The sequence below is a fragment of the Echinops telfairi genome, unplaced genomic scaffold, assembly GCF_000313985.2.
Source record: "Echinops telfairi isolate 266 unplaced genomic scaffold, ASM31398v2 ScPeMD7_7420;HRSCAF=8458, whole genome shotgun sequence".
Taxonomy (NCBI): domain Eukaryota; kingdom Metazoa; phylum Chordata; class Mammalia; order Afrosoricida; family Tenrecidae; genus Echinops; species Echinops telfairi.
Genome location: NW_022111320.1, coordinates 39497825 through 39513173, shown reverse-complemented (window position 1 = coordinate 39513173; position 15349 = coordinate 39497825). Strand labels below are relative to the sequence as shown.

Here is a 15349-nt window from a genome sequence, read left to right as displayed (position 1 = left end):
TTGGCTGTAATAACAAGAGGGACCAATCCCTGGAGAAGGACATCATGTTTGGTAAAGCAAAAGTTCAATGAAAAAGAAGATTCTTAACAAGATGGACACTTTGGCTGCAACAGCGAATTCACACACAGGAACCATTGTGAGAACGGTGCAGGACCAGCCAGTGTTTTATTCTGTTGTACACAGGGTTGGAACAGACCCGAGAGCTCAGAAAACAGGTTCCAATAAGATGAGAAATACCATATTGGGAATATATGACTATTAACTAGACAGTATTAAGAAATTCATTGTCATAGTTAAAATTAGGCCTTCAGGTTTTTTTCCAAGGCATACTGAGCTGCTGTAGAGTATGGGGGGAAAAGGAGGGGAAGAAATGACACAGGTGGGCCAAGGGACAATGAAAAGGTGGTCGGAGAAATGGATGAGGGGATTGTTGGAGTGGGAATTTTAGAGTCGAGCTGGAAACCAGAGGAGCTGATCATCAGAAAAGGAACTGTGTAAGAGTGGATGGCTAGAGTAAGGTTCAAGTGATGGCAGAGTATCCAATTGAAAAGAATGACTAGGGACAATTTAAAATTAAACACTAAAAGGTTATAAAAGTGTACCAACACAATCTCAATGGCCTATCGCTCATCCACAAAGAAAAACAGACTCCTGATAACATGCTGCAGCATGTCTGATTCTTGGGAACATTATGCTGCAATTAGTCCCCAATGCACAAATGTTCCATGATTCCACTCAATAAAATGATCTGAAATACAAGTACAGAGAGACCCAAGTGGTTCCCAGGGGAGAACAGGCGGGATGGGAGCGCGGGACTCACAGAAGGGGACACAGCCAACTTCTGGGAAGGCTCCTCCGGACATTTTGGAGTGGGCAATGGTAAAGGATGAACAATGTGATAAAATGACTCCTCAATGTGACACATGATAAACGTTTCAAAGGCAAACAATCTGATGTATCTATGTAAGGCTCTTAACAGTTTGTGGGGGGGGGGGGGAAATTCCATTGTCTTTTAACTTCATTTTCTCATGAACTTTGGGAAATACCCTCTTAGATCCTCAATAACAAAAGAAAGAGAGTCCAAGAGAATTGCTAGGCATTGTAGCACTAGAATACAGCCTAGTTTTAAATCTTCATAGAGGAACGAACAAGCAACTAACTGCAAGAGGAATCGTACTTGAACAAAGCTTCTTCACTCTAGTGAATGTTCAAATAAACATGTTTAATAAATAAGTGTCATGAAATCTGACTACTGCAATGGTAGTTCCTACAAAAACTTAATGAAATGTTACTCAGAAAGGCTAACCAAAAGAATTTTTAAGACCACAAGGAATTCGGTTCCCAAGCAAAATCCCTGATCAGGTCAGATAAGAACAGCTCCTCAATGAAACATACAACTTTCCTCTAGTCCTTTAATGCTTCCTCCCCCGCCCCCACCCCATCCCACCCCCACAGCAAAAAAAGTCGGTGAAGGGAGATGTCTTGTCTTTATGAATATCTGTCTAGATGGTCCACTTGGAAAATTTAATGGTTTTAGTACATTATTACGTAGCTCTACTTCCTTGAGAAGTCACACTTATTGCTTGCTGTTCCTGCAATGTGCATACTAAACTATGATTATTTATAATTTCTAAAACCAGTCTATACAGTTCCTAGGCACTAAATAATAAGTGACTACATACTTTTGGTGGCAAAGGGAGTTTTGCTGAATCAAAAATGTTCAGGTCTTATCTGGCACTAGTTAATGTACATACCAGTGTTTGCAACGTGGAGTACTCCAGAAACTAACGGTGGCATCTGCCTAAGCAGGGTGTTGTCCATCGAACCACCTCCACCAAGGATTCTTTTCCAGTGGGTAAAACGACCTTTGATCTTGCCTTCCAATAGACAAGTAAGTGCAGAACAGCCACTCCAGTGGACTCTGGACTCCTCTTTCCTTCCAAGATGTAAAAGCCTATCCATTCTCCAATATGCTTTTGCAAAGGCTTTGTGTATGCTTTCATAGTTTGAGAATAAGAGTTTTGTCCTTTTCTGTGCAGAAGAGAAATTGTTTTCCATTTTTATGTATTCTTCACTAAACACTGTTTGAAAAGAGTTGATTACTTTTTGCTCTTCAGGGGTCATTTGGTAGGAGGGATCAAATATGGACATTTGATGGAGAAGTAAAAGCGGAAGTTCCACTGATGCCAAATTGGCTGCCGAGGCACCATAATGCCCATCAAATAAACCAAAGAGGCACACGTTGGGCTTCTTGCCAAAGTTACTCACGATAGTGAATTTATCATCCATGGTAGCTCTCCATGTGGAATTCCTATCTTCACAAGTGGCTATTCCTTTAACCAATGCATGGTTTATGTTTTCAGGATATACGGAACTCATGTCAATGCTTTCCATGATTTTATAATATGCTGGTATGCTTTTCTTCCATAGTAGCTCAAATGCATCATTAATGCTCTGTAGAGCTTTTTCATTGAACAGAGAATAAGACAATAGTTTCATAATTAGAACATTTCTCTGAGTAATGAACTCTGGTCGCTGTGGTTTCGGCTCAATCAAAGAATGAAACCCCAAGGAAGTCAGAGCTTTGTGTTGTCTCTGATGGGGGAAAATGCTAGGTAGGTCCAGTTCATTATTGCATATGGAACAGGGAAATGTGATCACTCGCTTAGAGGCCTGCTTCTGATCACGGTCTTTATCTAATAACCTCTTCTTTCTCTTTCTCAAACGTTTTCTTTTGGTTACAATTGAGGTCCTATTCTTTGAACGAAGCGTTTTCTTTTTCCATGCTTTTGATTTCCAATACACTCTGCAAAGAAAACAAAAGATGTTGACATGCCAGGGACAATGAATTAAGCTTTCTTCAAGCAGACTCTTCCCATTGCAATTTGCTCTGGAGTTTCATGGGTTATAGAGCACTACAGTTAAATGAAAGTGATTTTAAAAGCTCCTGGGAAAATGAAATTAAGAGATAATGAAAAATGCCCACAAAGTGACTTATGCCCCTTTGTATATACATAGGCAAGCCCTGGTGTTGCTGTAGGCTAGTCATTGGGCTGCTAACTTCAAGGTCAGCAGTTCAAATCCACCAATTGGTCCATCAGAGAAAGAGGAGGTTTCTACTTTCAGAAAGCTTGACAATCTCAGAAACCCTAGATAGGATCACTCTCTGTCACAATTGTCTCTGTCAGTGATGTGGGGTTTTTCGGAGTATCTAGAGTTAATATTTTGACAGAGTTTATATGGAGATAAAATTTAGTCAGATCCAGCTATTTGACCCAAATCGCCTTGAAACAAATATCAATGAATCAATAATCTGATGATTAATCTGTGTGTGTCTGAATTAAATTATAGGCCGAGCTTCCCCAAAGTCAGCTAGGTATTGAAAAACGTATACACGAATTTGTAGAATATCTAATCCCAGGGATGTGAAATTATATGCTTAGATGTAGAATTTTGACGTAAAGCATGGGGGTAATTACTTTGTACTATATTTTGTGGCCAAAAAGACTTCTGTTCTAGTTAAGAAGTTGGCAAAGACATGAATGGGCCGTGTCAAAATTTAAGTAGAACAATGAACATAATCCATAGTAGACACAGGGTGTTTGGGTTTTGTTTTTAACAATAGGGAAGAGGTGTGAACTGAGGAAAAGAATGAAAAGATACGAAGCTGGATGATACATTTCTAGAACATAGACACCCTTCACCCTTTCTAATGCTCCCGATCAGAAGTATCTAGCATAGAGCGTTTTTTGCATCTGTTTTCGGCTACAGACATAATTTGTAGGGCATGCGTTCTTTCCGAGTACCTTTGGAAGGGTTCAGGAGCCCCGATGTTGTTGTTGTTGCTGTTAGTAGGCGCCATCAAGTTGATTCCGACCCACAGCCACCTTATGCACAACAGAAGGAAACACTGCCAAAGTCCTGCAGCATCCTCACAAGGGTCCCTATATTTGAGCCTATTCTGGCAGTCACTGTGTCAGGCCATCTCCTTGAGGACCTTCCTATTGTTTGCTACCCCTCGACTTTTCCAAACATGACGTTCTTCTTCAGGGTCTGGTCTCGCCTGACAAGTCCAAAACATGTAAAGCAAAGTCTTGCCGTCCTCGCCTCTAAAGAGCACTCTGGCTGTACTTCTTCCAAGACAGATCGATTTGTCCTTTTAGCAGTACTTTGTCTATGGTACTTTCAATATTCTTCTCCAGCACCACAATTCAAATGCTTTAATTCTCTATCAGTCTTCTTATTCAATGTCCAGCTTTCACATGCATATGAAGCAACAGAGTATACCACGGCTTGTGCCAGGCACACCTTAGTCCTGGAAGTAACATTCTCGCTTTTCAATACTCTAAAGAGGCCTTTTGCAGCAGGTTTACCTACAACGCTCTTTTGATCTCTTCACTGCTGCTTCCTTGAGCGTTGATTGGATCCAAGGCAGACGAAATCCTGGGCAACTTCAATCTTTTCTCCGTTTTTCAGGATGTTACCTACTGGTCCAGTTTTAAGGCTTTTGGTCTTCTGTATGTTGAGTTGTAGCCTATACTGCAGGCTGCAATCCTTGGTCTTCATCAGCAAGTGCTTCAAGAGCTCCTCCCTGTCAGCCAGCAAGGTTGTGTCATCTGCATAACGTAGGTTGGTGATAAGCCTTCCTCTAATTTGATGCCACACTCTTCTTCTTATAATCCAGCTTCTCTGTTTGCTCAGAGTGAATAAGTATGGTGAGAGGACACAAACCTGACACATGCCTTTCCTGACTTTAAACTGCACAGAATCCCCTTGTCCTTTTTCGCATTACTCCCTCTTGACCCATGTATAAGTTCCGCATAAACACAATGAACTGCTCTGAAATTCCCATTCTTCTCAAGATTATCCATAATTTGTTATGATGCACACAAATCAAATGCCTTGGCCTAGTGAATAAAACACAAGTTATTGTCTTTCTGGTATTCTCTGCTTTCAGCCAAGATCCACCTGGCATGAGCAATGAGATCCCTGTTCCACTCTCTTCTGAATCCGGCCTGGATTTCTTGCAGCCCCCTGTCAATGTATTGATACAACCATTGTTGAATGATTTTCAGCAAAATTTTACTTGCATGTGATATTGTTCTATAATTTGAGCATTCCGTTGGGTCACCTTTCTTTGGAATGGGGACAAATAGGGATCTCTTCCAGTCAGTTGGTCAAGTAACCGTGTTCCAAATTTCCTTGCATAGATGAGTAAGTGCATCCAATACTTACTCAGCTTGTTGAAACATCAACTCCTAAACCTTGTTTTTCACCTACTGCATGCATTCAGCGCAGCTTGACCACCTTCTTTCAGCACCATTGGTTCTTGCTCATATGCTTCCTCCTGAAATGGTGGAATTTCTAACAGTTCTTTTTGGTACAGTGACTTTGTATTCTTTCCATTCTCTTTTGATGTTTCCTGCAGCATTTAATACTTTCCTCATAGATTCCTTCAATATTACAACTTGGGGCTTGAATTTTTTTTCTTGAGTTCTTTCAGTATAATGTATGCTGTGTTCTTTCTTCCCTTTCGGTTTTCTAATTCTAGGTTTTTGCACACTTTGCTATAATGTTTGGTTCTGTCTTCTCTAGCTGCCCTTTGAAATCCTCTAATCAGATCTTTGACTTCATCGTTTCTTCCATTTGCTTTAGCTACTCTACAAGTAAGAGCGAGTTTCAGAGTCTCTTCTGACATCCACTTTTTTTTTATTATAATTAATAAAATTTTCTATTTATTCCATTAAACACTTGGAAGTTCTGACATCCACTTTTATCTCTTCTTTCTTTCCTGTCTTTTTAGTGGCTTTTTACCTTCTTCATAAATGATGTTCTTACTGTCCTCCCCCAGCTCACCAGGTCTTCTGTCCTTACTGTTCCATGCAACAAACTTGTTCTTGAGATAGTCTTGAAATTCAGGCGGAATAAACTCAAGGTGGTATTTTTGGCTCCTGTTGTATTTTGGACTTGTTTTCATTTTCTTCGGCTTTGTCTTGAACTTGCATGCGAGCAATTGATGGTCTTTTCCACAGTCAACCCCTGGCCTGGTTTCAGCTGCTAATATTAAGCTTCTCCAGTGTTTCCTTCCACAGATGTTGTCAGTTTGGTTTCTTTGTATTCCATCGGGAGAAATCCACGTGTATAGTTGTTGAAAACAGGTATTTGCTATGAGCACCCTGGTGAGTTTAGCTTTAAGATTAGAAGTGTAATGGATTTATACAATGAATATTATAAAATATTGATGAGAGGGACTAAAGAAGACTTACATAAATGTAAACATGTTCTGTGTCGGGGGGTTGGAAGACTGATTATTATTAAGATGTCAATACTAACCAAAGTTCTCCGTACATTCAACACAATCCCAACCAAATTCCAACAGCTTCCTTTACAGAAATGAAAACACAGTCCTCAACATTTCTGTGGGATGGTAAGTCCCGGAGAACGAAAGCAGTGGTGGAGAAAAAGAGCAAGTGGGATGTCTCACACTTTCTCATTTGAAAACTGATGTAGAGTAGTAAAAATAGCTGGTGCTACCGTCACCACAGAGACGTAGACCTGGCATACCAATAGACAGACTCACCGACCATTGTAGTATCCAATTGATAGTCCAGAAACAAGCCCACAACATGGTCAACTGATTCTGTACAAGGTGCTGAGACCATTTGATGGGGAAGGAAGAGTCTTTAATCGATGGTGCTGGGGAAATCGGGTTCCCACATGCATAAAAATGAAGCAAGATTCTTGCCATATGCAAAAACAAATTCAAAATTGAGTAAGAATCTACATGGGCCAACTAAAACCGTAAGTTTTGGGGGGAAGTAAACATGCAGGGTCAATGCTGCCAGGCTAGCTTTTACCAGTAGATTAGCTAATGTACTAGCAAAAGCATAAATAGTGAAAGAATTGATATGTCAACAAAAATGGCTAACTTTTGTTCAAAAAATTGTACCTAAAAAGTGTCAAGAGAAGTCATAGTCTCTGAGACTATAAACCATATTTTAAAATAATCTAATACCGAAATATATGTAAAACTTTTAAAGTTAAAAACAAAAAGACAACCCAGTCATAAGATGAGCAGAGGACTTAAAGAGCATTTCACCAAAGGGGAAATCCAGATAGACATCAGACACGTGAAAAGATGCTTAATAGTATTAGCCATCACAGAGATGCAGTCAAAATCACAATGCAACGCATTTTCCTTCTACTAGGATGGCTTTCTTGTTGCATTTAAGCTTCATCAAGGTGGTTCCAACTTACAGTGACCTCATTATAAAACTCAAAGAAAACAAAACAATACAATTGTTTGATTCAAATTTATAGTGACTTGAGAGGACAGGATAGAACTGCCCCTATGGATTTCTGGGACTGTAACTCTGCAGGGGAATAGAAAGTCTCATCTCTCTCCCCCAGAGCAGCTAGTGGTTTTGAAGTGCTGACCTTGTGATTAGCAGCCTAACATGAAACCTACGACACAACCAGAAGTCCTAGGTGTTTAGATAAATTGGGCAATTTTGCTATCCAAATTGCACAATTTTGAAGAATTCAGTCAGTTTTGATAAATAAATTCCACAGATCAGATTAAGAACTACATAGTAGGACAAATCAGTAATTATTTCAATTTCAGGACAATGTTGTATGAAATTCTTCCTGACCACAGAAGTGGGGTCAGTTCCATTCCAGCCCCTTTCAGATGGCAACGCCAGTAAGATTGGGTATAAGAACCGGAAGAGTCTCTCACATTTGGAACAATTTTGACAACTGAGTTGAAATGTTATCTCAATTTTCAATTCATATATTAACTGAATGCCAACAAGTTTTTGAAATAAACAACAAAAAAGAAAACCTTAGGGAGAACAGGTCTATTCTTACACAAATGGGGTCTCAGATGTTAAAATAGACCCCACAGCAACTGGGACAATATATTTTAATATTTGAGAGGAGAAACATAGCTTAAAGATTTGTAATTTCCCAGAAGCCCTAGAATCATTTATGAAGATGAGACTTGTAAATAAGATCTTAAAGTAAGGATGACTAGTTGTATCCAATGTAGTTTGCATTTTAAAAACTTAGATATAAGTGATTTTAAAAATGGCAAAATTCTCAAAATGATCAGAACTTTGCTTGTTTCTTTTATCTTTAATTTTATGGCCATATGTAAATCATATATGAAGTTTGCTAGAGCCTTTAGGCCCACCACACACTGTACCATTTTATCATTTATCAGTGAAGTCTTGCTTGCCTAAGAATAAAATTTTTGAACTACCTATAGGATGCCAATACGGTCAAGAATCCTAAATATGTTTACCTACTTTCTATAATTATTATATTATTTTACTTAGGCAGTCATTTTTAATTTATATTCACTTCTGGGAATTGTCCTATATTTGATTACTTGATTATTATTTATTAAAATGTGCAGTATAACTGCGCTTAATTGATGGAATATATACTTTACCACAAGTTGATAAATGCAAAGTACACAATTCTGAAATACTCAGTTAGGTCCTGCTCTTACGTAGACCCTCTCCCATTGATTTCTTGACTTTTTCTTCAATTATTTTTACATAGAACACATTTCATCCTAAGCATTTCAATTTTGCCTGGCTTCAGTGGTGTATTAGCCAGCCCTATTAAATGTGTATTATCAAACCTCTCCCCACTGTTTTTTAAATGGGGAATTTCAAAGTTACACAGAAGTCTAAGCTTAAAGATAGCCATCATTAAGTTCAATTATCACTTCTATTATCACACTCTTGTTTCATCTGCTCCCTCATCCACATTGTTTTATTTATTTATTTATTTATTTATGGGGTATTTTAAAACAAGTCCCAGGTCCCCATCAATGTCACCCATATATATATCAGTGTTTCTAACAAATGTGATCACTATTTATTTCAATTCATACATCAGGCCAGTCACTGTACAAGGTGCTAACGACGCACAGTGGATAAGGCTTGTGTCCTGCCTTTGAAGCTGCCCGCAGTGCCATCCATACGTTCATCCAAGTCATTAAGAAGAGGGTTAAACAGGTCAGAAGGGTCCCGGTTGGAGCCCCATCAGCCAGACCCTGAAACCTTCATCCAGCAAAGAATGGCATCCTAAGACTGTAGAAGCTGACTTGAAAACAAGTCCTGGGTGAGAGAAACTAGCAAGCTAAGGGAAAACCAAAGGCATAACCAGTTAGTCAGCAAGAGACAGAGGTGTCAGCAAAATAAATGGATCAGCAAGCAGATAAGAATGAATGGACGGATGAATAAATTCATAGACAAATGACATTCTTTTATTCAAGTATAGAATGCAGCTTTCCTAAGGCCTGATGTACTTCTGGAACAAAATATGAATCACACCATAATACTATGATTTAACCCTCTGTCAATTCCTTATATCAGAAATTTCCTGTGATTTTTTTCTTTTTCCATGTATTCTGAATAGCCATAATACAGTTCTCACACTTAAAAGATATTCTTAGAATACAATTCTAAGAATATTGTTCATTCATTGATTAATGTATCTACTCACTCAACAGATACAGTAGCATAGAATGTCAAATAGAAATCGGTGTTATCATGCAAAATACAGCAGAATAGGCCCCCTCCTCTGCGTAGGATGGTTATATTACTCTTAAATGTGCACAGATGGTCCAATGGCACAATCTTTAGGTAATTACTAAGAAGAGCAAAATGAACACTATACTAATTGAAGAAATGTTAAGAAAATTTACTTTAAAGCAGTGTTAAGCTTGGTGGTTATCTGCAAGAGAGTCTTTTCTTTGCCATCCTGTTTCTTGTCTTTCCCCACATTCTGTTCCTCCAGCTTGGCTAGGTGGTTACGGTGGTAATGGGGGTGGTGGCGGTAGTGGTGGTGGAGCTGGTGGTAGGGATGTTGATGGAGGTAGTGGTGATAGTGCTGGTTGAAGCAGAGCTCAGTCCAGTGGTGGCAACAGTGGTGGTGGGACCACTGAGTGAAGAAGGTAGAATGTTCACTACCTCAACTGGAACTTCACTTAAAATGCCCTTTATGATTCTGCAAGACTGTGAAGCAATCATGTAGCAAGTTTTGTTAAGCAACAAACGTACTATTGGAATTTCTGAAAGAAGGCCAAGGCATTAATTATACTGTGTAATATCTGCTCCTATGAAAAAAATGCAACTTAGAAAGCTCTATGCGGCAGTTCTACTCTGTCAAATGGGATCACTAAGAGTCAAAATTGACTTCAGAGCTCCAGCCACATAATAGCATACCTGTGTGACAGGAAAATATATGACTGGAGATTATCAAATAACTCAAGAAATAAGTGGTAATACTTTCTTTTTTTTAAAAGTTTTATCTATATATAATTCACATACAATGCAGTCAGTCAATCACATCAAGAAGAGTTGCACCATTATCACCACAATCGGTTTTAGAACATTTTTTTTCATTCTTTCACTCATCATGATGAGCTCCCTACTTCCTCTCAACCGCCCCTGCCACTCCCCACCCCTACCCCAGGAACCTTTAATCCAGTTACTGTCTCTGTTGGCTTACCAATCTTGTATTTCATATTCAGAAAAAAACATTTTTAAACCCCCAAGCAAAAACTAACAATAACAAAGTAAAACAGAAAAACAAAAAATATTGAAATCTAGGACAAAATGAAAATGGATCATAAAGGAGACCAAATGATAAGGTGCTAAATTTTAACTTGTCTGCATCTGTAATAACCCACTTTCCAGTGTATTCTGTATGATGGCAACACTATTCACATCCCTGGTCAGATGGGAGATGTGAATCAGAGACTTAATCCCCTTCATTTTTTTAAAAAACGGAAATAACTTTAACATGGGTCAAAGGGAGATTAATTGACTGTACAATGCTCTACGTTTAATAACAAAGCTTTTCACACCCCTCATCTGTGCTCAGAGTGAATATCCCAGAGGCGTGATCCATGTGTGGACCCTGCAAATGGATTTGGGGCTTCCACTGTCCTCCATAAACTTTTGCAATCCAGGTGTTCACAGTTTAATTTCTGATACAATTCCCACCTTCGGATTTGGATTTATTATTTACAATCCTTGGATTACACAGGTTGGTGTGCTTCTTCCATGTGGACTTATTTGATGCCTCACTTAGATGGCTGCTGGTTTTAGGACATTCCTTTTAAAGACCCCAGACACTATTCCTTCTGATAGCAGGGCACCGTCTATAGTTTCTTCACCATACTTTGCTATAGCGCCCTTATCTTCATGAGGGTGAGCATAAAGCAAGGGCATGTTATAGGAACTAATTATTCTTAGATTTGGGCTAGAATTAAGTACAAGTCCCAAATCCATTCTTATATGTATGGTTTATATATGTACCTAGTTCACTTTCAAAATGTGGGGTCTCTAGGTGATGCATACTCAGCTGCTAGAAGTTCAAGTCCACCCAGAAATGACTTCAAGAAAGTTCTGTGCTCTAATTTCAAAAATTAGCCATTGAAACCTGATCCGACCCAGTTCTGCTCTACCACTCAGGGCCCATCATGAGTCAGAATCAACTCAATGGCAATTGGTTACGTCCTTCCTACACAGACCAGTTGCCTCCCACCAGGATAGGGCACTTTGGATGGCTTTTTTTTTTCTTTTTTTTAATCATTTTATTAGGGGCTCATACAACTCTTATCACAATCCATACATACATCAATTGTGTAAAGCGCATTTGTACATTCATTGCCCTGGATGACTTTTCAAAGACAAGCCTTCCTATCTGCCCCAAGGAGCCTGCCCACCCCACTCCCTATGCTATATCCTAAGTCATTGTCTGAAGATTATACTTGTTAGACTCATTTTTCATTCTTGACCCTGACCAATATCTTCAGTTCCCTTGATCCTAGATCCACAACTGCATACTACTTCCTTTCCCCAGACTGGACTAGGCCAAGAGACCTAGAGCAATTGGCCCACTGAAGAAGTTGGACAAGCCCAACTGTCAGCTAGACATTTCCATGGGGATGTATCACATTGACACAAAGTCAGATTGGAACTCAACATCTTTCCTTCAAAGTCTCAATACCCATTTATAAACTATCAAGGGCTCATGAGGGAGGGGGGAGCGGGGAGGGAGGGGAAAAATGAGGACCTAATGTCGGGGGTTTAAGTGGAGAGAAAATGTTTTGAGAACAGATGTACAAATGCGCTTTACACAGTTGACGTGTGTATGGATTGGGATAACAGTTGTATGAGCCCCTAATAAAATGTTAAAAAAATAAAAATAAATAAAAAATAAATAAAAGAAAACAACAACAACAACAACAAAAAAACCCACAAAGTCTTCACCTTCTACTAGCAACTTGGTTACGTTGGAAACTGCTGCCCAGAATCCCCTCTTCTGCATGGAATGTCCTTTGGGGTCTTCTTGGCAAGGCTGAAAGCTTTGTCATATTGTCCCAGCAGGGCAGAGGGCAGGCCAAGGGGTTGAGGACCAGAGAGAGGCCTGCTTGAGGGCACAATAGAGAGAAGGCTATCCTGACTAAAGAACTGTGTCTTGAACATTTCTTATCCTGACTTTAGAACCTGTTAGCTTCTGTGGGTCCTGTATGGCTACGGCAATGAATGCTCAAAGCCAGGAGAGGAGTACAGAGTTCTGTGCATGGGGCGACAGTGACCAGAATTGGTAAGACATTTGGAGGATGGAAGCAGGTTCTCAGGCTGCCGATGATGGTGCTTGCTCTACTTCCCCGCTTTCGAAATCGGAGGAGGTCGGACACCGCCTCATGGCATTCTTAGACCACTGGACTCTGAACGTTGTTCTGATTCGATGAGAGGACCCACAGATGCAGAGGTGCCTCGGGTTCCAGTTTATCCATATTCCTCTCTATTCTGCTTCTAGCTCTTTGTCCAGATGCTGGGCCCTGTACCAACAGCAGACCCAGGGTCACCGTCAGACACCTTCCTGTTTACGCACAGAGCCATGGCCTCCTTTAGACCTCTCGTTAGCCTTCTGGAGCTTCCAATTCAGCAGCAGGATGTGCTTTGCTTCCCACACTGACTGGATGGTGACTTCTTTGATCTTCTACTTCCCCTTCCGAGTCTTGTATTGCCCATCTTCTCCCACAAATTGGACTTTATTTTAAAAAGAAATCTTCTGTCCAATAATCCCTCGAGTTCTGCTTTCCTGATTGAGCTCTGACTGATAGAAGCACTGCCACCATTCTGCCCTTCCTTCCCCGACATCAGGACCTCATGACCCTCTCCTTCAGCCCCTCTCCTCCTCTCCATCCCTATTGCTCCCATGCTGTTCCGTTCACCGACATCTCTTGCCTCGAGGATGGTGCTGGCCCGCTAACCAGGCTGCACACTTCCAGTTTCATCCTTCTTACTGGATTTTCTTTTCTTTTAAAAAGCACAGGCCTTTTCCTGGCTTTCCCTTGTTTGGGAGATCAACTCTTAAATACATTTGGCAAAGCCCACCCGGTTACCTCCTGCTAACTTCTCTAATTTCATCTCTCTGCATTGTGTCCTCACCTCCTGCCAATATTTTCATTATTTCCTAGGAAATGGTACTCGACTGCTTTGATCCTCATTTCTTTGAAGATCACTCCATGCGTGTTATGTGCAGATACAGCATTTTCATTTCTGGCAATAGCAGCGTCCCTAGGATACCATCAGTCTGAGAAGGAGTGAGATGAACCCTTTCAAGCAAGTCATGTTTCTGGCCCGTTCCAGTTCCCTGGGGTAGGTCAAGCATCTTGAAGTGTGGCTGTGGTCCTCATATCTCACTTTCCCTTCAGACGTCCAGCGTGCTGGGGGCAGTACCCACGTGGAAAGGTACTTGGCAAAAGCAATGGGCTACTCAAAGTCAACGTTTTCCCAGAGAGGCAAATAGAAGGAAAACATAGTCCCAACATTTTTCCCAAGGAAGTAGCAGGGCGCCTCTCTGACACGGGTCCTCGGCAGCTGGTTTTCTCTCCAATTATGTTTGATGCCATTTCATTCATTGTATTTACACAAGCTGGAGTGACACAGGGGCTACAACATGGACCTCAAACGTGACCATTGTGAGGATGGTGCAGGACTGGGCAGTGTTTCCTTCTGTTACACATGACGGTCTCTATGAATTGGAACTGACTTGATGGTACCTAACAACAACATCGTCTGTTCAGTAATTAATTTATTTGTCTTAACCATGTTATTAAATGGATCAAGACATTTACTTCTTTAATGAAAACATTTTTCGAATGGTACAGAAGTAGGTAGAGGAAAAGTCCAAGGTCTCTCCTCCACTGCCATAGGTTAGGTCTGCCTTGTCCCAGATGGTGTATTTTTTTCTTATATGGGTGAAAACACAGGCACAATCCATTTGAAAATGTAAGCCTAATTTGTGTTCAGTCAAATGCATGAACATTGCATGTACACCTTGAAGTTTGATAGAAGAATACACCTACCTACTCCATCAAGTCACATTTCAACAATGAGCTGGTTGAACAATGATAAAACAATGTAACTGTTTATTTGCACTTGTCTGAAATTTTTCAAGCCAGCATCTATTAATTGATTGCATTCTTTTTAATGGCTGCATTCTCATATTCCGTAGTAATGTAAAGATACCGCATAGCATGCTTAACCGTTATTTATATAATATGGGCTGAAATTAAATTTATTTTGCGATAAACACATATACACATATGCTGTCCTTTTTAGGAACTTGTTGAATGCCCAAACCCTGAGTGGCAGGAGCAGGAGAAGGGAGCAGCCTGTCTGGGCTCGAATCGCAGTTTGCTGCTAACTTCTCTTCTCAGTGGCATAGAGCAGCAAGAGACAAGTAATTTAACCTGTTTTGTTAGCTATGAAGCAGCGATCATTATAGGAACCTTGCTGAACTGGTGTGAAAATGAGACTGTCTCTCAAAGACTGAAAAGCTGGGCACAGTGTACGGAACAGTGGCTGAATAAATAATAATAATAATTTTATTATTTATTCCTGTCTTACCTTCCTACTGCCTTGGAGTCGTGTGGCCCAGACCGCGGCACACAGAGTGCACATGTGCACGCACACAAACATGTGGCCACGTTGTAACGCCACTGAAAGACAGGCAGGGAACATAGTGTACAGTGATTTGAGAAGCTGACGCATTTTTTTCTTCCTTAGAATCTCATGTATCCATAAAACGATAACACCCGAGTATTAGGTTTGCCTGCTCAGAAGTAAAAAGAGTAAGGTAACTCAGTAAAGTAGACGGCTACATAATTTATGTCCAAAAGAAACAACGAATTGGGAAATATCAAAGAAGCAAGATATTATTAGACACTACAACAAGAAAATACATTAGCTAGGAATAAGCAACAACCGAAAAGTATGAGGGAAAAAACCTATATTAAAGCTATAAAACT

General features: G+C 40.2%; 1 protein-coding gene across 1 annotated transcript in view; it reads right to left on the bottom strand.

The window, feature by feature from the left end:
* PP2D1 (protein phosphatase 2C like domain containing 1) overlaps nt 1-15349 on the bottom strand; it is a 47983-nt gene that overhangs the window by 8280 nt on the left and 24354 nt on the right. The window contains exons 2-3 of the mRNA XM_013005015.1: nt 9722-9957; nt 1755-2806 (exon numbers count right to left, since the gene is read on the bottom strand). Coding sequence (XP_012860469.1) covers nt 1755-2806; nt 9722-9957 — 1288 coding nt within the window. The remainder of the gene's footprint in view (nt 1-1754; nt 2807-9721; nt 9958-15349) is intronic.